At 34.6% G+C, this 24,137-nt stretch overlaps 1 protein-coding gene and 1 non-coding gene across 3 annotated transcripts in view; one reads left to right on the forward strand and one right to left on the reverse strand.

Annotated features, from left to right (window-relative positions):
• CLINT1 (clathrin interactor 1) overlaps positions 1–24,137 on the reverse strand; it is a 59,068-nt gene that overhangs the window by 2,716 nt on the left and 32,215 nt on the right. The window contains exons 4-11 of one of the 2 annotated variants that reach the window (XM_040443394.1): positions 23,120–23,228; positions 22,003–22,167; positions 19,026–19,203; positions 15,149–15,395; positions 13,141–13,210; positions 5,979–6,053; positions 1,920–2,209; positions 139–289 (exon numbers count right to left, since the gene is read on the reverse strand). In XM_040443394.1, the coding sequence (XP_040299328.1) occupies positions 139–289; positions 1,920–2,209; positions 5,979–6,053; positions 13,141–13,210; positions 15,149–15,395; positions 19,026–19,203; positions 22,003–22,167; positions 23,120–23,228 (1,285 nt within the window). Of the gene's footprint in view, positions 1–138; positions 344–1,919; positions 2,210–5,978; positions 6,054–13,140; positions 13,211–15,148; positions 15,396–19,025; positions 19,204–22,002; positions 22,168–23,119; positions 23,229–24,137 lie in introns of both variants that reach the window. The other variant, XM_040443388.1, reaches the window with a different exon arrangement.
• On the forward strand, positions 18,508–18,613 carry LOC121016946 (U6 spliceosomal RNA). Its single transcript, XR_005784544.1, has one exon. It is a non-coding gene; the product is annotated as a U6 spliceosomal RNA (small nuclear RNA).

The raw sequence follows: 24,137 nt of genomic DNA on the forward strand, positions 1-24,137 counted from the left end.
CCCCCAATCCTAAGCGATACACAGTTGCCTTTAGTACAATCAATGTCATGTATTTTTATTTCATGGCTTACACTAGTCTTGGCACAAGGGTAAAGATTACAAGTGCACAAAGAAGCAAGGTGTCTCATGGTAACTTACTCTGCTGTTGAATCATTGTATTGAGTGATGGCTGCTGGGGTTTGGAAGGCTGCATACCGGGTAGTAAGTTGTCTAGGCTGATGTTCACACTGGGGTCAGACCAAGTAGAGGGCAGGGTTTTGCTGACTGACTTCTGGACCATATCTGTATTCTGATTATAGAGAGGATTAGGCTTCTGCAGCACTGTGCCAACATTTTGCAAAGGCTGGAAAATAAAAAAATGCTCTAAAAATTAAACATTTGCTCAATAAAGGTTATCAAATGGCAATTTAATCACAGTAACTCCAGATATACATGAGACTTAGTAATAAACTCTTGAAACCAAAAGAACCACAAATGTTCTAGGCTAAATTCTTCAAGCTGAATCACTAGCTTCCCCAGAATGTTCCTCTGAATCCCCAATCATGTTTGGGGTGAAAAAAAACCCAACGTATTTACACGAACAATTACCCTGCCATCACCCAAAGTCTAGAAGCCACCATCCCAGGGCCATTGTCAACTTCAGGTTAGTACAGCTTTAAGGAAATATACAAGTGGAAATTTATTCTTACAAGATAGAATATAGGACATGATTTCTCATGTTATAAAAAGCAAAACCATCAAAGCAGCAAATTATATTGCACAAATCTTGACTGACATGTTCCTGCTCCATGTACACTTCTATCGCCTAAAGTGAGCAACACTAGCGGAACTTGATATATGTGGACCAGTTCAGGAGAAAGGAGAAATTCAGGAGAAAGAAGCAGGGATGCCTGGTAGTTACTAAGGATAACTATGAAAAGGGCAGACGAAGGGAAATGAAAAGGAATAGGAAAAATAATTTAAAATGTACCAATGCAAAGAATTACAACACAGTTGCAATTAAGACTGCAAGTAAGTAGACTGGCTTTACACTTAGACCACATGAAAGACTCTCAAAGAATCAACTGGCTTGGGCTTATTTAGTGGTGCACCGTTCAATTTAATGGTACTGGTGTGCCCTTCATGTCCTTTTCTTAATATTAGGTCCACTTGTTATGCACAACAGTCACCTTTCTGTTTCTTTCTTCTCTTCCTCCATCCCAACACCCAAAGAGGAGAATCTACATATTAAAATGAGTAATTAGTATCATAAAAAATATTCAGAATTGCTCGAATCAAAAACAGCAAGCTCCTGGTATAACTCAGGCAGATATATTCTAACCCTGTGTTTGTCTGAATTCCAAATTAATACTAGGTAATTTAGATTTAACTGTAAAAAAGTGAATTAAAAAATTCCCATTTAGTGGTTTTCCTGTATGAAAATGAGAGTTGAAAGAAGAGCCTATATAAAGATTACATAATGTAGAACAGGCCCAAAATAGGGAAGAGTATTCGTCATTTTAGAGACTGATTTTCTATATTAGTAACGATTGCCTATAACCATTGAGTGACACCTCTTTAAGGATCAGAGATTTTACTGAGTGAATATAGGCCACAGGTGAAGCAATAGCTCTATTCCTTCTTAAAAACAGTTTTTATTAAACTATTAAATACAAAATTATTTATTAATTCAATAAATTTTTATGAAGTGACTCCTCTGTGTAAGGCATCGCGCTTCGCTTTGCATGGCCTACAAGATGGGTGAGAGGCCTTGCCCTCTAGAACCTGAATGACTATAGTAGGGGAAAAAAATGTAAGGTAAATGCAATGTGCCAAAACAACCTATGTATGGCTTATTTTTCTATTTCATGTTAATTTATCATTACATCAGTTACGGAATCTCAAAGATGAGGAATCTGCAAGGGACACAGACAACTTACCTGTGATCTTGACATGGGCAACCCCAGGCCTACAGTATTAGTGCTCATCATGGAGAAATTCATACTCTGGGAAGATGTCATGGTTGCCTGGGAGCCCATAAGATCAAACAGGTCTGAAGAATTTGAGGCAGCTGGAGGCGGGCCTAAAGCTGATTGTGAGCCACTGACAAGTTCCACAGCTGGCTGTGAGGCATTGCCAAAGAGCTCACCGCTGGAGGCAACAGGACCTGATGGGGCTTGATTGAAGGCACTCCAGTCACCAAAGTCTCCATTCCCACTTGTTGCTGTAACTGAGAAAGAAAGGACAACAGGGGTAAGAAACTTTCTGAAATGCACAGAACAAATAGAACAGTCTACGAACTGAAACAAATTAGAGCCGATCTGTGTCCACCCAGATTAACATCTGCATATACCATCTCCATCTGGACATTATTTTTTCTCACGAATATTCCACAAATGTTAACAAGGTGGCAAAGGAAAAAAAAATCCACATATAAAGTAAAATTCGCCTCATTGCAGGTCTGGGGGGATACGTAGAAATTACAATCAAAAGTTTCTTCAACCTGAGTTTGCGTATTAAATATGCTGCCAGCTCAACAAATATGAAAAGGAAAAAGAAAACTTACCTGGTAAAAGTTTTTTTGGGGAGATCGAGAATCCTCATGTGAAGAGACACTCAACAAAATTAGAGAATTCAACTCATTTCACCCATTCATTACTTGGAAAGGTTCAAAGAGAAATCAAACTATGACTTACATGGTCTCAAGTTAATAAAAACCCAAATTCATGACATTAAATTTATAAAAAAATGAAAAAAAAAAAGCACAGAGAAAAGGACTCAGTAAAATTAAGAGTAGGGTTAGTAAATTTCTGCAAGAAGTTCTCACTCTTTTGGCCATGCTTCCATTGACAACACAAGGGCTATAGATAGCCACGGTATAACCCTAGCACAGTGCTTGCTTCCAGTGGGACCATTCTCTCTCTCTCTCTCTCTTTCATCTACCTACCTATCTAATCTAATCTATCCATTTATTTAAACATTTTTTAAGTTTATTTATTTTGAGATAGAGCAAGCAGGGGAGGGGCAGAGAGAGAGGGAGAGAAAGAATCCCAAGCAGGTTCCATGCTATCAGAGTGGAGCCTGATGCGGGGCTCAAACTCACCAACTGTGAGATCATGACCTGAGCTGAAACCAAAAGTCAGACGCTTAACCAGCTAAGCCATCCAGGCGCCCCTCAATTTATTTATTTAAATAAAAAGCAGGGTATAGTCTTAAGAGAGGAACTCAATGCTAATATTTAAAACAAAGGGAAGGGGCGTCTCGGTGGCTTAGGTGGTTGGGAGTCTGACTTTGGCTCAGGTCATGATCTCACGATTCCTAAGTTCAAGCCCTGTGTTGGGCTCTGTGCTGACACCTCAGAGCCTGGAGCCTGTTTCGGATTCTGTGTCTCCCCCTCTCTCCCCTGCTCATGTTCTGTCTCTGTCTCTCAAAAATAAATAAAGATTAAAAAAATTAAAAAAAAAAAAAAGGGAAAAACCCTCAATACGACAAAGATAATTACAACAAGTTTAAGATATAATGCATTCAATAATGTAAAAGTTGTTAAGAGGTTAATTGACGGATGGACTACAATGCTTAACAGCATGGATTTTGTACCTTACTAGCTAAGTGACCCTGGGCAAGTTACATAACCCTCTCTGTGTCTCACTTTGTAAAAAAAATCTAAGTTGTAAAGACTAAATAATATACAGTAAGTGCCACTTATAATTTGTTATTGTTACTATGGATTAATTGTGAAAACACAGGGGAGGACCAAAGGTACCGCCATCTCTTTCGTTTAGGTATGCCAGAAAAAAGTGTAAGTCACGCTTCTATAAATTCTGCAATACATCTACTATTTGGAACACAATAAATATAAAGGCAATTGATACTTAAAAATGTTCTTTTTTAAGTAGACTATGCATGATTCTAAGTAAATAAACCTTTCCTTAAGAAAGGGACAAGTAAATAAGAATTAATGGAAGTTGAAAAAGCAAAGGTGAAGACAGAGCTACACATAAACTGTCATCTGAAAGAGAACAGTATATACTGCCAAGTGAAAAACACCGTCACTCTGTACTCCATGTTCACTTACAACTTGGAAATACATTTTGTCTAGCCTAAAGGTAACCAGCCATTGCAATACTGTCTCTCACTATGCTAAATGTCTAAAGAGAACAATAACATTAAGTCTTTAAAATTATTTTCTTCTATTACCATATTAAAATGTAAGCCCCTTCAAAAGAAAATAAGTCACTTAGAAAATCCACACTCTACCAACAATTTAATACAAGAACTGGGCTAATCTTCATTACCTCAGGGTTTTATTATAAAACATGTCTTTGATCTTCTTTACAAAAAAGAGACTGAATTAAGAGTTTTACAATTAGTTCTATATATTAAACAATTTAAACTAATTTAAGAAAGACTGCTGGATAAAGATACTTTATGCTGATTTTCTATTTGCTTGATCTATAAAACAGAGTAAGAATGGAAACTGGGACAAAATGTGTTGCCCCATCCGAAAACTTTATCTGAGATGATTAATCATAGGAAGAAGAGATTTCTAGTAGGGCATATATTGTTCAGAAATGATTAATCATTGTTGCAACAGTTTCAGCCCCTTGCGTAATGGTGATCAGGTTATATTAATCACATGCATACAGATGAAGAGATGTATCACTTAGCAACATTAACATATTCGAATTATTTGCATAGTAGGCAAGTTTATATACATAAAAACTTTTGAGAATTACACAGACAGTCTGTAAAATTAGGGCAATGTTTATCTTCCACTTGACTTGCCTAAAGTAAGTTATTAACCCTTAGAGGGCATAACCATGCTTTTGAAATGAAGTTAATTACTCCACAATTCTGGTTTCTGGGAAATACTCAGAATTTACACAAGTAGGCTATCAAAACCCCAGATGATTAAAACCGATGCATCTTTCTTCCTAAATCCTCACAAACCTCAATCAGGCATCAGTAAATATAAATTTTAATTCCATTAATCGAATGGTTACTGTACCTGAAATGAGTAAGGCTCATTCAGCTAAATTACATTTTTCTCCCTGCCTCACTTCATGTTTAAAAGTTATAACTAAATTTCCATACTCTCAAACTTCAGACTGATAAGATTTTATACAAAAAACCTTACAGCCAACTCCTTTATAACTTAAAGAAGAAAGGACACTTAATGAACTTAGTCCCTTTCTATACACTTTTATAGACATTACTCTGTCCTTATAAAGAACCATGTCAAGTGATGTTCCTGATTCTAAAGTTGGGAGGCTCAGAAGCTTTTCCAAAGTTAAACAGCTACCATAGTATATGGCAGGGACAGTAAGGTAAAAAATAGTAACGAAGAAAGGGAAAAAAAAGACAAGCGCTTCATTTCAATCCCTGATGTTTAAACCTACGTTGTTAATTACAGGTATACAACATAAAGATTTGATATCTGAATATACTGCAAAATGACCACTATGATAAGTCTAGGGCATTTTAAAAATTTCTAATCTGACATGAAGAGAAGTTTTGCCTGAGGTTCAATTGCTCACTATTTAAGGATGTGTCAAAATGAAGTTTATTTTTTTACAGAAATCCTCTTAATATATTTAAATCACAAAGAAATAAATTTTACTAAGATAGTCTGCCTAATCCCATCCTTGGGATCATAACATATAAGCTAAACATAAACCATAATATTCATCCCACTGAGATTATTTACACTTATTCACACTCCCCACCCAAACTGCCCTGCCCCCCAAAACTAAACAAGAGTCACTTATGAATAAGGGCAATTTTATTTAGGTGTGCCTGCCTGAGTTGTTTACAACCACATTAATCCATTTGGCACATTAAGACACTGACCCAGTAAAATACTTTTGTGAATAAATCCTTTAGGATTTAGGAATGATAAATACTACAAGGAGTAAAATACCAAAATGAAGCTGATCTGGTGGGGAAGGGAGTTATTTGGTTTTGATAACTCCTAGATTTCTGACCAAATTGTATCATACCTTGGGAGGGGAAACTGCCTGATGCAGCAGCTGAGCCAAAATCAGCAAATCCTCCAAATAAATCAGCTGATCCTCCTAGAAATTAAGCATGAAGAAAAGTTAAACTGATAAAACCACAGAACCACTGACAGCAATTTCAGGAAGCCATTTTAGCACCACACTTAAAAACTACCCAATATTAGAGGCTCCAGAGCCATTAGAAAAGCTAGTTTGTAGATCTAGGTTTTCATGTCACCATGTTCCTTTTAAACTACCACAAACTCTTACATTTCTCAGTTCTTTATCTTGTAAGTAATTGACACCACATTTGTGATTAAAGTTATCCCTCACTTACATTGCCTGAACATAGTGTGGACCTGTGGTTTATCCAGTCAATTATGCTCTTTGTAAGAATCTTCAGTGGATGCTAAAACCTGGGTAAAATGTTGCTAGGGAATAAGATACATAATCGCTAAACATCATCCCACAGACTACTTGGTAAATACAAAGGAATGAAACTACTTTTACACTGGACAAACTGAATGGATATCATCCTAAACAACTGATTAAATTTAATGTCACTAGTAATCAGATAAAATAGTATTCATGGGCTCTCTAATGCAAGGAACTCAAAAGGAGATCATCACCTGTGTTAAGAATTCCCACCAAAAATATTTAACCTGAATCTAATCATAAGGAATGAATCAGAAAAATTACAAAGTGAGTGACATTTTGCAAAACAACTCTCCAGATTCTTCAGAAAATGTCAACATCATAAAAGACAAAAAAGGCTGGGACTACTAGAGATTAAAGGAGTCTAAGGAAACATGACAAGTACATGAAATGCATGATCCCTGATTGGATTATGGATTTTTAAAAAAGTGCTATCCTGAAGTGACATAATTGAGACATCAGGAAAATTTGAATATGGTCTGTATACTAGACAATACTGTTTAAATGTTAAACTTCCCAAGTATGATAACTGTATTGTAATTATTATAAAGAAGAATGTCCTTGTTGTAAGAAGTTATATGCTGAAGTATCCTGGGGGCAGAATGTCCTGGTATTTCCAATTTTCTCTCAAATGGTACACAATAAACAAATGGTATACAGCAAATTAAAAACAAAAGATCTACAGAGATAAAGAAAATGTGGCAAATTTTCTGTAGGTTTGAAATGAGATCCAAAGGCTGCAAATCAATCTCTGTGTGCATAACATCACATTCTGATAAAAATTTTTATTTGTGGGGTGCCTGGGTGGCTCAAGTCAGTTGAGCGTCTGACTTCGACTCAGGTCATGAACTCGCAGTCCCTGAGTTCGAGCCCCGCGTCTGGCTCTGTGCTGACCACTCAGAGCCCGGAGCATGCTTCGGATTCTGTGTCTCCCTCTCTCTCTCTGCCCCTCCCCAACTCACACTCTGTCTCTCTCTCTCTCTCAAAACTGAATAAATGTTAAAAAAATTAAAAAAAATTTTTTTAATTTGTAAACACTATGTGGTTACAAATATTTACTTTCACTAACAAATTGAACGGTAATATTACACTCAATTTTAATATTCCATTTCTGTCAATTCAGTTATCAATGGAATAGCAACAGCCAAAGGATCTAAAACCTTAAATACCTGTCCTTATTTTTCTTTGTCCTTAAAGATTTCACCTCTTAAGAGTCACAACCTTAGAAGTTTAGAGCGGCAGTTCAATTATGGTGCTTTTAGTGTTATGCGAACATTATATAGGTTACATCACAGCTGCTTAGCCTGCAGTGCTTAGAAACTAGCCAGGTGGGACTGGAACATCTGGGCTGCACTCAAATACCACCGGGGACAGCTTCCAACATCTGGTGCCATTTCTGAATTGTCTTATCGCTGCAAGACATTCTGCCCCATCTGCTACACTCAACTGGGTTAATTAAACTAGAACCATCTCCCCTTCTTAATAAATGGCCAGCAGTAATACAAGGAACAAATCAGTTTCTTATACATGTGTACCTGGTATTTCTTTTTAATGCACATTTACTGTAGGCAACTATCAGCAGGCATAAACATTTCTCATTTTTTTACCTCATTACAGATGCACATATTCACATATATCCTTATTCACCATGAACTAACTCCTACCAAGGCCAAGTTTCTCCGCTCTTACCAACACTACAGCTCATCTAGCTACTTTTGCTTTATCCAAAGGATAATAATACAGTGATTTGTTTTTCTCTTCTTTGAAGATACATACAACATGATAAAATGAGGGGAGGGGCATAAAAAATCCATGAGCTATATTTTTAAGCTATATAAACAAGGACATATATTAATAAAAGCTAGCAGGGAAATGAATGTTGCAAACGGCTGCTGCTTTATATTCATAAATTTGTCTTCTGTGTTGTTCCTTCATGTTAAAAATATTGATCAAAGTATACTGTTAGGTAACAGAATGACAGTTAATCATTTATGGTAACATTAAGGGATTTGAAAATTGGAGATTATTTTAATTTGCTTCATCTGACAGTGAATAAACATCAATATGTAATTTATTATGGTAAAACAGCTAGGGATTTTCAAATCTTTTCCAGTCTGGGCTACAAAGAAAATGCATGATGCAGAAAAAGGCATCTGAATACTACAGGATCCTAACTTCAGACTGGGTAAGATGTTTTATTTTTGTCATATCCTAATTTGATATTTCAGATAATTACCTACTTTGGTTATTCCACTGTCCTACATTCTAACATCTAAACTGAAATTATACTGTACTTATAATTTATCTATAGCAAATATTCTACCTCTTCATACTATAGGGAGTCTGATTTCAACATAACCAATTTACAAACACTGCAAGTAAAGAATGGAAACACACATAAATATTTTACAAAAGGAAGTCACCTTTTCTTGAAAAGGGCTTAAAATTTTCTCTAATCTTTTGAAGTGCCACAAATTATGGTTCTACATAGGTTTTACACAATGTGACCTTCAACTCTGAAAACTATCTCAACAATTCAAAATCTCTTTATTTCTTTTAGGAAAAGTTTCTCTCTTTAGGGAGGACTGTCCCTACCTAGATGTATGATGTTATTCATATCAATATCTTAAATTCAACACAAATTTTCTATACTGAACCATTTTCCCAGATAATTTCTATCTAAGGGAATTTAAATAAAAGAGTGCACCAAAAACTGCTGCATGTGGAAGACTGCTAAATTTCACAACAAGAGCTATTCTTCAAGATTCCCACATGAGAGCTGTCATTATAAATGAACCATTTCCATCTGCCTTTTCAGGACAGCAAGGAGGTTATTTACAATCACCAGCTGGGAACATGTATTTTCCAAAGCAATACTGTGAACAGGAAAAATATAGCTGAACTAGACAGCGCTTAAGCTACAAATGGAAATTTTCTTCAACAAAGAACTTAATCCAGATTACAATATAAAAAACAAACTTCTGCAAGAAGAATTCTAGTTAAGTACAAAATTAAAATGACAAAATGCAAAAAATTATAAATCTATGACAAAGATTAATACATATACGTAAGAAGTTTAAATATAAAACAATAAGGATAAATACTCCTACTCAAAGACATGGACAAAGGAATATGAATACACAGGTTACAACTGGTCTATAAAAACATGGGAAGTTTTCAAACTCACCAAACAAATGCAAAATTAAATGAAATGTTATTTTCTCCTTACCAAACTGGATGGTTCTGAAAGATATGATTCCACTACTATAATAGAGAAAAATTTGGACAAAAACCCCCCAAAACCTAACACTCCCCAAATAAGAAACTGATTGGTTAAATAAATTACAGTATATCCATACAGGATTAAGATATAAGGCAGTTAAAAATCTGTAAAGGAATACCAACGATCATAGGGAAACAGTCATGAGATTTCAGGTGAAAAGCAGTTCACAGGGGAAAAAGAAAAACAACAACAAAAAAAACCCTTATCCAAAAGCCTGAAAACATTTTGCCACATAATAAATGTTTAAACAAATATATTGACTGAATACATAGAAAGTATATTTAAAAAAAGAGTATTCACCCAAATTATTAACAGTTTATGTATCCAAGTCATGGCGAATCACTTGTTTTCTATCAAATTTCTAAAATGAGCATGCATTACTTTCAATTAGTGAAGAGAATGTTAAACCTTTTTATTTTTAGTAAGCTTGGCTTAAACTACAGATAACTCCCATGGAAATTCTAATACATAAATTGGTGTACTGAATATATAACAACATGGTTCATATTCAAGTGAATATCCTCAACTAATTTTTGTGATTACTAGGTACAAGGCAACAGGTTCAAATACAAATGTAATAAAAATTTTAAATTTGACATACTTCAATCTTTAAAAAAACTTTAAAACTAAAAAAAAAGAATTCAAAACATACTGCAAGTCAGGTAATGTCTTTCTATTTGCACTGAGTATGGTGTATTTTCTCTTCAACCTTATTTATTAACTTACAGAATAGTACGTTAATCAAGACTTAAATTCCTTAATTAGAAAGGAACAAAGGAGACAATGCAGACTTTTAAAGAGAGGAGATATACTAAAAAATGAAATGGGATGTTTTTGGCATTCTAGTTGGTTTATTTTCTAAACACTTGGAATTATTCATTTTGAAAAATGTTTACTTAGAAATGTACTATATGTAAAAGTCACCAAAATATCCTTCAGTGCAGATTTTATAAGAACATCACCATAGTGGGATATGTATCAAGACAGTCTCTCAAATCAATCTTGGCGAATGGGTTTCACATGTGTATTTTAAAACTTGGTAGATATTCTACAATCATTTTACCACACATGCTTTTGAAGATGTTAACAAAAAGGATGTAGTAACACATAAAAAAAAGAAAACCTGAGCATATTCTCAAAGGAGGTATTTATCTGGTGAGAGGTACAGATGCCACCATATCTGCTTAGGTTTACAGTTCATGCCCATATTACTTGCATGATAGTAATATCGTAAGTATAGGCACATCTGGTAAACGACACCCAAATGGCATGCCGAATAGCAATGCTAATATGGTTGATTCTTAGACTTTTTCGTGTGCAGGTACTAAAGATTTAATATCCAATATTTTTTCCACTGCTGAATTCAATTTAAAATATATTATTAAAGGGGCACTTGGGTGGTTAAGTAGGTGGCTCAGTGTCCAATTTTTGATATAGGGCTCAGGTCATGATCTCATGGTTCATGAGACTGAGCCCTGCATCAGGCCCTGTGCTGATGGTGCAGAGCCTACTTGGGATTCTCTTTCTCCCTCTCTCCCTGCCCCTCCCCCACCTGCACACACGCATATGCAAGCTCTCTCTCTCAAAATAAATAAACTTAAAAACAAAACAAAAATAAAATATATTACTAAAGTATTTAAATAGAGATTTGGAGTAACAAAATTTATGTGCTGATTTGGGGGGGGGGTCTACACAAACTGGTTAAACATACTATTTCAAATAACTTTAAAAAAATAATTCTGATGTCAACCCACATTCAGCTTGTTTTTAGAGAATGCTATGATAAAACAAACATTTAAGGCAAGAAGCCTTCCAGATTTCATTCAAGTTTTGTCTCAATTATTGTATTAATATTAATCGCTACTTCTATTTAATTAGTCAACCTACTGTTTGCACTGGAGAAGAAAAACCACTCAACAGTTTCTTGCCAAGCAAAGGAAGCATGTTGGTATCTAATAATTCTCTCTGTTCAAAGCAATCTTGGTATCACGGAGGAAAAAAGTTACATCACTTATCTGACCTTCCTAGTTAATTTTTCTCTGATTGCTCCATTAAAACTTTCCACAAATGCATGAAAAGGGGTCCTTAATATTTCATGCCAGGGAGTCCAAAATAGTTGATATTCTGTGACACTATGTCTGAATTATAGGACCACATGCTAACTAACAGTTAATACTACAGTTAAAATTTTAAACATACAGAAAGATAGCACATAAATTGTTAAACCACTGATGTAGTTGTTTGTAACCTTTGGCATGACAGTTCAATAGAGTTTACAGTATAATTTTAGAAAGAGTTAGAGTTATAGAAAAAAGGGAATAGGAACTGAAGACGCTCAGAAACTTGGTTGAACCAGATGCCCCATGAAGTTCACTCTGAGTCCAAGAATTTTACAATAATGAACAAGGAGAAGATAACAGAAGATTTTCTATTAATTACATGTCTTTAACTATCAATGAAAAGTAATTTCCATCACAGACCTCCACTCAAACACTAATGTAAATTTCAAAACAATTCATTTTTGAAAAATCACTACACATATCAAGGAACAATAGATTTACTTTGCATTGCTTATACACCAATCTTGCCATTTACGTTTTAATGTGAAATAAACTTTAAACAGATTGGGAAAGATAGTCTTTGAACAAAAATTGTATTTCTTAAGCTGTTTTGACTTGCAGCATAGGACTTTGTTAGAACTACATAATCATTAAATGCAACCTAAAATATCAACTTTCTTGAAAACAATATGTAGGTAATAACTCAAAATCTGGCATTTACTGAAAATCTAATTGAAAAAATCACTAATCCCAACTATAAGAAAATCTTGGTAAAGAAAGTATTCTTTTGCTTACAGCCCCCTTAAAATATGTCAGGTAGGTAGTTACCTACTTTCATAGAATGCCCCTTTCCTCCAAAGCTCTCAGCATGTTTATCACTAGATAACTATGTGTGACTCTTTGATTAATGATTACTTCCTCCACCTGACCTTCCCACGAGGGCAAGAACTTTGTTTCACTAAACATTATACCTCAAGCGCTGAGACCAGTGTCTGGTTCAATAAATACTTATTGCATAACTGAACGAAAGTTGAAATGAACTACCACAGCTGATGTTGAGAGCCAGAATTAAGATTTAAGTAAAGAGTAAAATGGGCAGAGCACAGTACATTTTGCTTATAGAGAAAGCAAAGGACCCCAAATACTCAGCACTAAGAAATTAAGGAGACAGATATTACTGAATCATTGGTCAAATATTTAAGCACACTTCTCTATTGTAGGCAATAAACAATTTTCCCCAAACAATGCTCAAAGCTCACTAATCTCACATTAAAAATAAATCCAATGCAAAGAATTTTATTTTTCATTCTATCATTTATATGGCATTTTGAAAAATTATTCTGAAATCGAGACTACTAAGAAGAAAGAAGCCAATGTGGAAGCTTACCTGTTGACTGGCTGGTGCCATCAAACAGATCAACAAGGTCACCAGATGACTTACTGCTAGGCACTGAAGTCTGAAAACACACACAGAACTTACTAAGTTCAGAAAATAATTTATACTATTTATCCTAAATCTGCTCTATTCATCTCTAATTCTGTAATACCTGTAATATCTTAATAAAGGTACATTTAGATTTCTGAAGAAAGAGATGTGACCTTGAATCCTTATGGAGAGATAGTTATTTTTAAGTAATTCTATCCACAGCACGTAAAATCCCTAACCTCTACACTGTTTTCCCAAACTCACTTTTCTTAACTGCATTTCACTATGGAAAATATACCTTCCAGATCCCACTGAAATCTTAATGCTATATATCAGAATCATTTAAGAAGCATTAGAAAATACTTATGCCCCAGCCCATCAGAACATATTGAGTCATAACTGCCCAGGGTGGGATCTTGGCCTATACAAGTCTGACAAAGCTCGCTTGAGAATTCTAAGGCATAAGAACCACTAGGCATGAGATCCACTAGATTAGAGACCAAGATCCTATCCAGCTTTAAAATTCTATGATTTTAGATTCGATGATTCTTTGATTACTGTTTGTATACCACACAAGTCATTCTATGTTGTTTAATATACCTTCACATCTAATTGCTTCACATTTAGTTCTCAAACTAAAATGTGGGGCTGGAGTTTATAATACTATTTTTCCTCTTCCCTATAGTCCTAAGCACCTTGATGTGTATGTCCTGTGTGTTCAATACGTATATGACAAATTAGAACAGAAACGCCAGGCAATAGGGAAACACTGTAAGTTTCTAGGTATGTTAATTTGAGCCCTGAAGTACTATATGCTGGTTCAAAAAGGTTTTGAGATTAAAAGAGATCCAAGCAATTGAATAATTTTCCAAAAACTCTGGCCTCCTTGATGTTTTTTTTGTATTAAAAAAAAAAAATCACACAGCTTACACTATAAATATAAAATATTTATGGCAGAGTGACATGTATTTAGTCTATACTACAAACTGATATTTAAAATCCTTTAAGATACAAAAGTCTTAATTTATCATTAAAAAAGTTATACAGTTTGGATGATTTTCCCCATGTAGGCTTACATGAATTTTCCTTATAACAGCCATTATGTATCAGGCTTTAATTATAACGATCTACCACATCCTGAATATGGCCATGAGTAAGCGAACTGTCTCCACAGCAGGGAAAAGGACCACAAAACACTAAAAGAGCCATTTCCTCTTTTTAACTACAACTAAAGTTGAGTTCTAATTCTGAGATTTTCATCAAAACTAAAAAGATGGGTGAAATTATACAAAGAAGGTATTTGGCAAAAGTTGAGTTAACTACAATTTGCAGGATACATTAGAAAAATGTCTTCCCTAGTTTTTAGCTGCTTCTGATGCAAAGCCAGGTAAACACTAGTGGGGGGGAGACAGACAAAACACTAGCTTGTGGCCAGGTATCTACTAAGTAGATTTCATTTTCTGTGGGTGAATAAAAAATAAATGAAGAAGGTAGAAGAAGGCAGTGCTGCCACTGATCAGTAGTGACCACCAGGCAAATAAGCCTCTCTTTATAGGCAACGACTCTGTATTAAATGGGACTGTCTCCTCTGTATATCTACTTGGTCCTCTTTTGTCATTTCTTACATCTTCTAAAATACTCCCATTTTCTTTAGTGAATCTTACTGTATTTGGCAACCAGTGATGTTCTTAGAAAGGAACAAATGCGCTACATTCTGATTCGCCACCCTTCCCAAATGAACCAAAAGTGTCATTTCTACTTTCACAGAAAGTGCACAATCATTCAGCAATTGGACAGGTTTTTTTCCCCAAAGAGATTTCTTTTTATTAATGACTCTGAGTAATACAGGCCAAATGATCTATAATTAATATGGCTGCCTACAAACGCCCAACCCTACTAACTCAGTAATTCTAAAAGTAATTCATAAGAATAAAACTGTGTTCAATGTGTAAACTCATGCCATTCCCACCTTCAGTGAAGACTGAGGTGTATGAGTTGAAGTATTCTGATCTGGACTTGCTTTGTCCCCTGTGTAATGTGCTGCTGCTCCAAGATCAATGGTTTTAGAAGGATTTGCTGTGCGCTTGTGTCTGGTTGTGGTGGTCTCTGTGGCCTGTGTGATATGGATATGCTTTGTCGTCACAGTCTCCTCTTCATCTTTGAATTCACCTTTGGGAGATCTGCCTCTTCTTGCTTTCTTTTCCTCATCACTGTCGCTAAAAGATATTAAAAATGAAGCAAAATAATAAGATGAGGGATTATTTTAAAATGGAGCCCTCAGTGATTTGAGCTAAAGAATTTCAAATGCAGTGACTCCAAAATTCCATACTTTGACTATTTGACAGAGATCAATAGAATATTATCTAAGCTATCTGAATAATGTTATATATGTGTTGGGGAGGGGAAATGGGAACCCACTCAATTCCCTAGGTAAGTCTAAAACACTGCTAAAAAAACATATTTACATAAATGTGTACAAATAAAAAAAGCCTGAAATTATTCAAATGTTTATGCATTATAGATTTAAAGCTTAATTAAAAAATAAAATGGCAGGATTATTACCATATCCGAATCAACTGATGAGACTGCGAGCTTAAACATCTGCATTTGACAACCACTTTCTTGAAATGGATTGTGTGCAAACTACAGTCCCACTTAAATAACAATTCTGTCACTGACTCTTATATACTAATACAAATACATAATAAATTATTACAATTCCAATGGATACCTTTTCAACCACTATCCTAACTATATTCAAATGACTAAATTCTCATCTGTAAATGTAAAAAAAAAAAAAAAAAGGAGGTATTGCACAGTACAACAGTGCTCTATTTTACTATAGCATGAGGAAACAAACTTTTACATAACTATGAAAACTGCTTTAGAGGAAAAAAGTATATTTAAAATGCTTTGAAATAATTCCTTTTTAGGCATATTCAAAATGATTTTTTTATCTTAATAGGGCAAAAGAAAAACATACACAATAAGAAAAAAAAAACTGGGGGGGGGCGCCTGGGTGGCGCAGTCGGTTGAGTGTCCGACTTCAGCCAGGTCACGATCTCGCGTTCCGTAAGTTCGAGCCCCGCGTCGGGCTCTGGGCTGATGGCTCAGAGCCTGGAGCCTGTTTCCGATTCTGTGTCTCCCTCTCTCTCTGCCCCTCCCCCGTTCATGCTCTGTCTCTCTCTGTCCCCAAAATAAATAAAAAACGTTGAAAAAAAAAATTAAAAAAAAAAAAAAGAAAAAAAAAAAGAAAAAAAACTGGGTATTTTCATATGCCATGAATTACAAACATCAGCATTAATCTATTCTTCAGTAATAAAGCAATTGGGTTTTTTTTCCCAGTGCAAGCAGGACAGAGGAATTACCTAAAATATGTTCCATTATCTACATTACTTAATTTTGGAGTAGATGGTTTAATTTATGAATATTTTGAAATGAAACACTTAAAATTCTCCTTAAAACTATACTAATTTAACCCACACAAATCTAAAGCAATTACTACTTAAATATAAACCAATTTGGAACCCGTATAAATCAAGGATCAAGAACAGCTTCCCACAGAGTACAAACGTTAACTGTATTTTTATTTATAAGCATTTTCAGGAATCTACAAGTTCTGATTAAGTGTTCAAAAGCCCCTGTCCCTTACCAATTTCTCGCAGCAACAAATGACCTACAGATTGCCACTAAAATTTCTTACCTTTCTGATGTCCAATTTGATTTCAGTGGAAGGTATATGTTAAAAATATAAAACTGACTAGTACCCAATGAAATGGAAACTTAATATCTGATCAATGTTCATGAATTCCTGAATTTAATAATGAACTAGTAAGTCTGACATTCTGGTAACATGCCAGAGAGGTCACATGCAACTTTGACTCAAAATCTACTCTTCCCTCACAAATACTCAAAGATGTAAAGTCCCTGGTGTGCTCCTCAGTTACTATGATAAAAATACACACTATATTTTTACTCTTTTAAACCCAAATACTCTATATGAAAGATTTAGGGACTCTAGCAGATCTTGTCTTAGAGGCAACATTAAAAAAAAAAAAAAAAAAAAAAGAAAGAAAATCAAGGGAGAAGAAAGGAAAAAAAAAAGAAAGACAAAGCAAAGAAAGAAAAACTGAGGACAGAAGGGCAAAGGAGAGAAAGTAACAACATAAGAATACACAGTCAGATCTCTAACCAGCCTACCTACCTGATCTCCACATCTCTTTAGGAAATAGCAACTGAATATATGGCCACTATGTTTTCTAAACCAAGCTAAAAATGTAAATACAGAGGCCACAAGAACATTAATGAGAGAAAAAAGTAGAATATCCACAGAATACTTGAATAGACACAGCTTTCCAAGTTTAGTATTTACTATTATATGCATACTCTTCAGTATAACAGAGCCTGAAATGTAGTTGTAAAATGGATATACTTAAAGTACTAAAAGTAAATTCTGGCTCTTCAAAGATCATATTCCAGAAACAGTCTTGAAAAAGACAGGCATTTCAGAGATTTAATATATAAACATACCAAAGACACTACGTATTTCAAAACTGTTTCAAAATTATGCTTTTATACTTACTTCTTTTTAATGACCCCTAAATCTGAACTGGTAAGATTTTTTTTTTTTTTAAGGGAAAAAAAAGATGGTATTTAGTTATAGGTAATCACTTGAACAAACAGTTCCATCACAAACTTACTTAAGGCAAGTTCCATAGTCTGATTAGGCTTCAGGTTTTACTTCTAAAAAATAAAGGTAAAGTTCTTGATCTAGCCTATCTAACAGAAATACTGTAAGGCACAAATGACAAAGAACTAGTAAAAATTGCTTTACAAATGAAATTCACTTTTCATTATATAGTGAAACGGAGCCCTCATTTCCCTCAAAAACAAAAAACAAAAAGTGAATGTTGAAAAGTTCCAAATATTGTTCTACATAAAACTAAATACAAATACCCTAATACAGATCTGACTCAAAAACATTTTAGCTTAAAAAATCATTTAGATTTTTTTCCTGTATACACTGGCATGGAGTCCTAATAAAATGTCACAGAGTTATATTTCAAACACTTGAACTTTTGTTTAAACTTAATATGCTTCACTATCCCTCAGCAATAACTTAGATGGCTGGGTCATCTGATGCCCAAATGCAAAATAAGCTGTGAAAGCTCTCACTGGGGAAAAAAAATTTCAATAAATAGCCTGAAGAAAAACATACAGAAAATGTGATCAACTTTAGAAATAAATGGACACAGACAACAATACAGACAGTGTATTGATACTAATTACAAACAATGTTTGACCTAGCATCTGAAAAATAGTTGCACAGTGCTCTCACATCAGCAGCAAATGTAAAACTGAAACAATGCAGAGAAGATTATCATGGTCCCGATGCAGGAATGGCATGCAAATTCACGAATCATTCCGTGTTTCTACAAAGGGCATTTTTAGGGCAGTGAAACTAGGCCTGTACGGTTCAATAACGGCGGATATAATGCATTTCTGAACTACACACCACAGTGAAGCCTAATGCAAACAATAGATTTTAGTTATTAACAGTATATCAATATTGGTTTTCAACTGTTATGATAAATGTACCACACTAATACAAGATGTTAATAACAAGAGAAATTGTGTGTGTGCATGTGCGTGTGCAACATGGGAGGTTAACATGGCAACCCTGTTACTTTGTGTACAATTTTTCTGTGAACCTAAAACTGCTCTAAAAACTAAAAATCTTTTAAGAGAAAACAACAACAACAACAACTAAACTTCAGATAAACAAAAACCCAGCTACGTAAGTTTAGCACCCTTTCCAAGAGACCCAGGAGACAAAGTGTTACTACCTGCATCTTTCTGGAGAGTCTTCTCTATCTTTCCTCCGGAACTTGCTGATGGTGTCATCAATTGTGCTTCCAATTTTATCACTCAGTTCACCTAATTTATCACTGAATGGAAAAGCACTCTTGTTTTTATCCCACTCTTCATCCCATTTTGATTTGGGTTCAGGATCATATCTTTCACCTATATAAAGCATTAAAAGGAAAGGCAACTCTAAGGGCATTAAATTCAAAAGGTGTCTATAGTCCTTATTTCTGAAGCTTTTCCTCATAATAAAATAGTTTTCAAAGGAAAACAGAAAGCTCCCACAGTGCTGAATCAACACAATTACAGCAAGGCACAGCATGTAGTGCCAGTCATTAAGTGGCAGGAATGCAGATTCAAAAGCTTTTGTTTATGAAAACTTACACAACCTTAATGCACAGCACAGCACATCAGGAAGTTCTTAAAAGAGTAGAGGAAAACACAAAAACCAACACAGGCTATATAAGCCAAAGAGAAATGGAAATCTTTTTGTTTTTACAAAAGTCACATAAGACATTATATTTCATTCCTGTCTCTTAATGGTTCTTCAATTATCAGAAAAAGTATTGAACAGCAATAGTCTCTTGAAAAATACCAACTCTAAGAGACACCAACACCACTCTGAATGCTACATGTCCCATATGCTGTAAATATGCTGAAAATAACTGTCGATCTTTAATGTCATACTAGAAAAATAACTCAATGGATTTCATAGCATATGAAAGCATCTTTTAATTACTGTAAAGAGAAAAGGGTATTCTAACTATCTGAAAGTACACAGACAAGAATCATGAAATATGCTCACGCAGTTCAGAACAGCGATGATCTATTCAAACACTATGTCCAAACATATGCTGGGACTGGCAAAACCTGGGGAGACTCTGTGTGAATTTGAGAATAAAAAGAATAGATCATGGCAGTAAACAAAGACCCCAAAATGTCAAGATTTGTTTTAGTCCTTGACCATAGGGACCTAACACATGGAGAAAAACTGTAAGCACCAAATAGAACCTCTCCATTTCTGTGCCCAAACACAACTAAAAAGACAAGAGTAGAAGGTACAGAGAAATCACATGAGGTCAAAAAGAAGAAAACAATGAAAATTAAGACAGGCTGGAGAGAAAGGAGAAAGTGCAATGAAAAGTAACAAAATAATCAAAAAGTGCCTGAGCCTTTGTGTTGACCTTTGGTGAACAAATTCTGGTGGCAAAAAGCCCTTTGGAGACTGAACAAAACCATTTTGCAGAAATGCCTGCAAAAACTACAAAGCCAAAATTTTCTGTAAGAAGATTTCAAAATATGTCTACTAGACTTGAAAGTGACCACCAACTTAAAGAGAACATGACAAAATTTTAACCAGATGGCTTTATAAAAATGAGTGGTTTTCCAATAATGTGAGTGTACATTTCAATAAAAGCATGATAAGACTCTGAAAAGACAAATTTATAGTAAAAAGTACAGAAGACGAAACTAAACTGATTAGTGTGATGGACATCCTGCTGAATGAATACCAAAAATACTGGTTTACTGGCAAGGCACCATCTAAGGTCAGAATGAAAAGACATAAAATAGTTAACATTGGTCAGTTAAGTCTTTGAATAATATATATAACATTAAAACTAATTTTACAAGAATGTGATGCAAATACACAGGATGTTCAACTCTCTAATGCAGATGCTGCAATTAGTTCACAGTGACTGAGTCTGAGAACTTATTCAATTTTCTAAATTTATCTAATTACATATTGTGCTGGTAAAAAGAGGGTTACAAGCAATCGGAATGAGAAAATGAGCTGCAAATAGCAATTCCTTTTCAAAAACACATTAAATTGCTCTAGCTACTTTAAAAAAGCTAAAGAATAAAATAACTACATAGGCAAATAATCCAAAAACTTCTTACTCCCCTAAACAAATAAAAACTCCAAAACATATTTAACATTGTTTAAGAGAAACATTTTTGCTTAATTCAAGAACTGACTTTTATGTGATGCTTAGACATAAAAGAAAGAAATTTTCCTGTTAAAAGCATCCTTTAATAGTTAATTAAGTACATACAGTATTTTTTCTTTGAGAGCAAGGAAGCAAAGAAGCAAAAAGGTGAAGATATTATTTTGTAATAATCACAAGGTAAGAAATAGAAAATCTTTACACGGTTCCAGTGCAGGAGTTCTGAGATCCCAGTATAATCCAAATATAAACAACCTCAGATATGGGTTGGGGGAACTGGGGAGCCCCCATATGTAGCTAAGTACACATAACACTAGCCTGTCTGTGTATACAAAATGACCAGGGGACGGTCAGAGCTTAGAGAAGACAGAATGAGTCCAAAGGGACATGTCTGCAACAGAGAGTTATTTTCTGTTCCTGTTTCAAGTACCTAATGATCTGTTTTAGGGAAACTATATTACATTAAAAATACACATGAGCAACAATGTTCTTAAATGTGTTAGAAACAAAAAAGTGATAGGCCTAGGTGAAAAACTGACAGTATTACCGGTCACCTTTTTTCTACGTCAAATTAATTATGGGAAGAGACTGAGGCAGGACTAACTTATAGGAAGCTTACCTATTTTTGGCCCAAAATAGAGCTAATTTAGTTTCGGATTGGGAAGATGAAGCTCTCTATCAAACTTTATATTTTTATGTTCTAAATGGTGAGGTAGAGAAATCTTTTTTTTCTTTTAAATATTAATTCCAAGACGGAAGGGCATATACGTTTTATTCTGTCAACTCAAAGTTCGTAGTCACTTAATTAACAATTAATGGTTCAAATCATATAAACAGAAAAGATGATTCCTAATACCCATATAATAGGAGCCAAAATGAGTACTTCATATACTTTAGCATTCTATTTCTAGAAAAAAAAATGGTACTTTGTTCTTTCGTATTTCAGTGATTCTTAAAATACACCCAGGAAGCTAGACTGATGCTTAGGTGTCAGTCTGTCTTTGATACTCACTGTATCTGAATCCTCCAACACTGTCTGAGGAAACCCCAACATATTTGTCTTTGTTCTTCTTTGCTTTCTTTCGCTCCTCACGAAGCCTGTCGTCATCCTGGGCAAATTCAACCAATTCTTTCACCTTCTGGCGAATATTTATACCTTGATCCTTGCCATGCTCATCTGTGAGGATGGTAAGGGAGAAACAAAACCTTAAGAATTCAGTCAATCAAGCCCTTTAACACAAAAAACAGACATGAAAATTTCAATATAAAAAACCAACTTTAATATTTAAAATTAAAAAAAAAAGACAAATAATGCTACTAAATTTTGTCATTTTCTCATCAGCGAATTCTAAGTCTTGAGATTCAATTCTGGCTTGTAAGAGCAAATAAAGATGAATTAACAAGGACCACAGATATTGGTGCCATGCAAGATCAATGAAAAATCTACTAAAAAGCATTACTAATGATGACTATACGAAAAAGACTTATATCCATAAATGTTTTCTTTTCCTATAGTATTTTAACAACAACAACAAAAAAAATCCACTTTACCATTTAATGACTACAATGCACCCAAATGCTTTGGTGTCCCCAATACAAGTTTGGAAACACTAATTACCAGGATTTAGTGTAGCTGAAAAACTGAATTTTTAAAGTGCTTTCAACTGGGGTACACTACAAAATGAAATGTGGTTTATTCTGTATCCTCGTTCACATTCAAAACACACTCTGGCCCTGCTGCCTTTGCACAGTAAATATTATTTGGTGGGAGGAAAAAAAAAAACCCAGCTTCAAACAGATGTGTGTGTTTTGGAGCTCTAACCTTTTCTTCCCATATGATTAAAGCTATTCCTTTATGGACACCACAGGGGACCAGTCTCCAGTGCATATTTTAATATAAACCCGAACACTCATGTTGTGTTGGTTCTGTTGTTATTAGCCAGTCTTTTCTGCAAGTTCTTGTCTTCACTAATTAATACTCTAGGGCCCCACGTCTTGGATTCTGCACTCGTCACACAACCAGCAATAGTCACATTCTAATTAGAGCGGAGAAGCTTCTAAGCTGGTTCAGGTGACTGACAACTCCAACTACTGTTTTAATTTGCTTATAAGGTTTTTCTATTGCTCACCTACAAAGTGGTAATTTTCCAGGGATCGCAAATCATAAATGTGTTCTCTGGCACTCGTAACCACACGCTCTGATCCATTCCTTATGAGGTAAGCTAGAAGCAGCAATGACTGTAAAAATACAAGGCACCAAATGATTTAACAAAATAAATTCTGGTAGAGCTTTGGTAAGTGGTTAAAAAAATAATTCCAACATTAGCAAATAAATAATCTTTGTGGGGGTAGGGGAGAGGCAGAGAGAGTCTCTTTACCTTATACTGGACTTTAAATACATAGTATAACTTATATTATCAATTTGAAATTCCTCTTATAACCAAGCATAGTAAGTAATTATAAACTGTCCATTGGACACCATGTGTCAAAAGATTAAAAAAAATAGTTCTGATGTTAAAAAAATACCTGAATGTATGATATAAAAGAACATGAAGCTTTTAGAAAGCTGGCTCAGTTTTCACTTTTCATTTGGGCAGTATGGAACTGTAAATTGTTAGAAACATCGGTTTAAACAGAGCAATTATTTGGTAATTATATGATCCCATAGTGTTTTCTGCATATGAAATTAAATTTGGAAGGATGTGACTTTTGTTTCAAAACCTTGCAGCCAACAAGTAAGAGAGAAAAAAAAAACATTTAAGGGATTTCTTTTTGAGGTGATGAAAACATTCTGGTATTAAGTAGTGGTGACTGACGTACATCTTTGTGAATATACTAAAAACCACTGAATTAATGCATTTTGAACTTACCTTTGCTTGGAACAAACCTCACATAAAGAAATACTGACTATTTCATCACAAATATTATATAAGCTGAGGGACTGACAGTGAATGTTTCCAGAAACAACATCAAAACCACAGAAATAAATACAGGACTGCTCTTCAATCCTGAAAGCTAAAATGATGCTTTCAAAGTTCCAAATACAAATACTATATGCCATTTTGAAAGCATAGAAAAACTTACTCCGATAGCAAAAAAATATGGTGGGTTTGGAAAACAGGACTACCTTGTTTTAGAATTCTACGT

This window comes from Herpailurus yagouaroundi, unplaced genomic scaffold (genome assembly GCF_014898765.1).
Source record: "Herpailurus yagouaroundi ecotype Mexico unplaced genomic scaffold, PumYag 29, whole genome shotgun sequence".
NCBI classification, from domain to species: domain Eukaryota; kingdom Metazoa; phylum Chordata; class Mammalia; order Carnivora; family Felidae; genus Herpailurus; species Herpailurus yagouaroundi.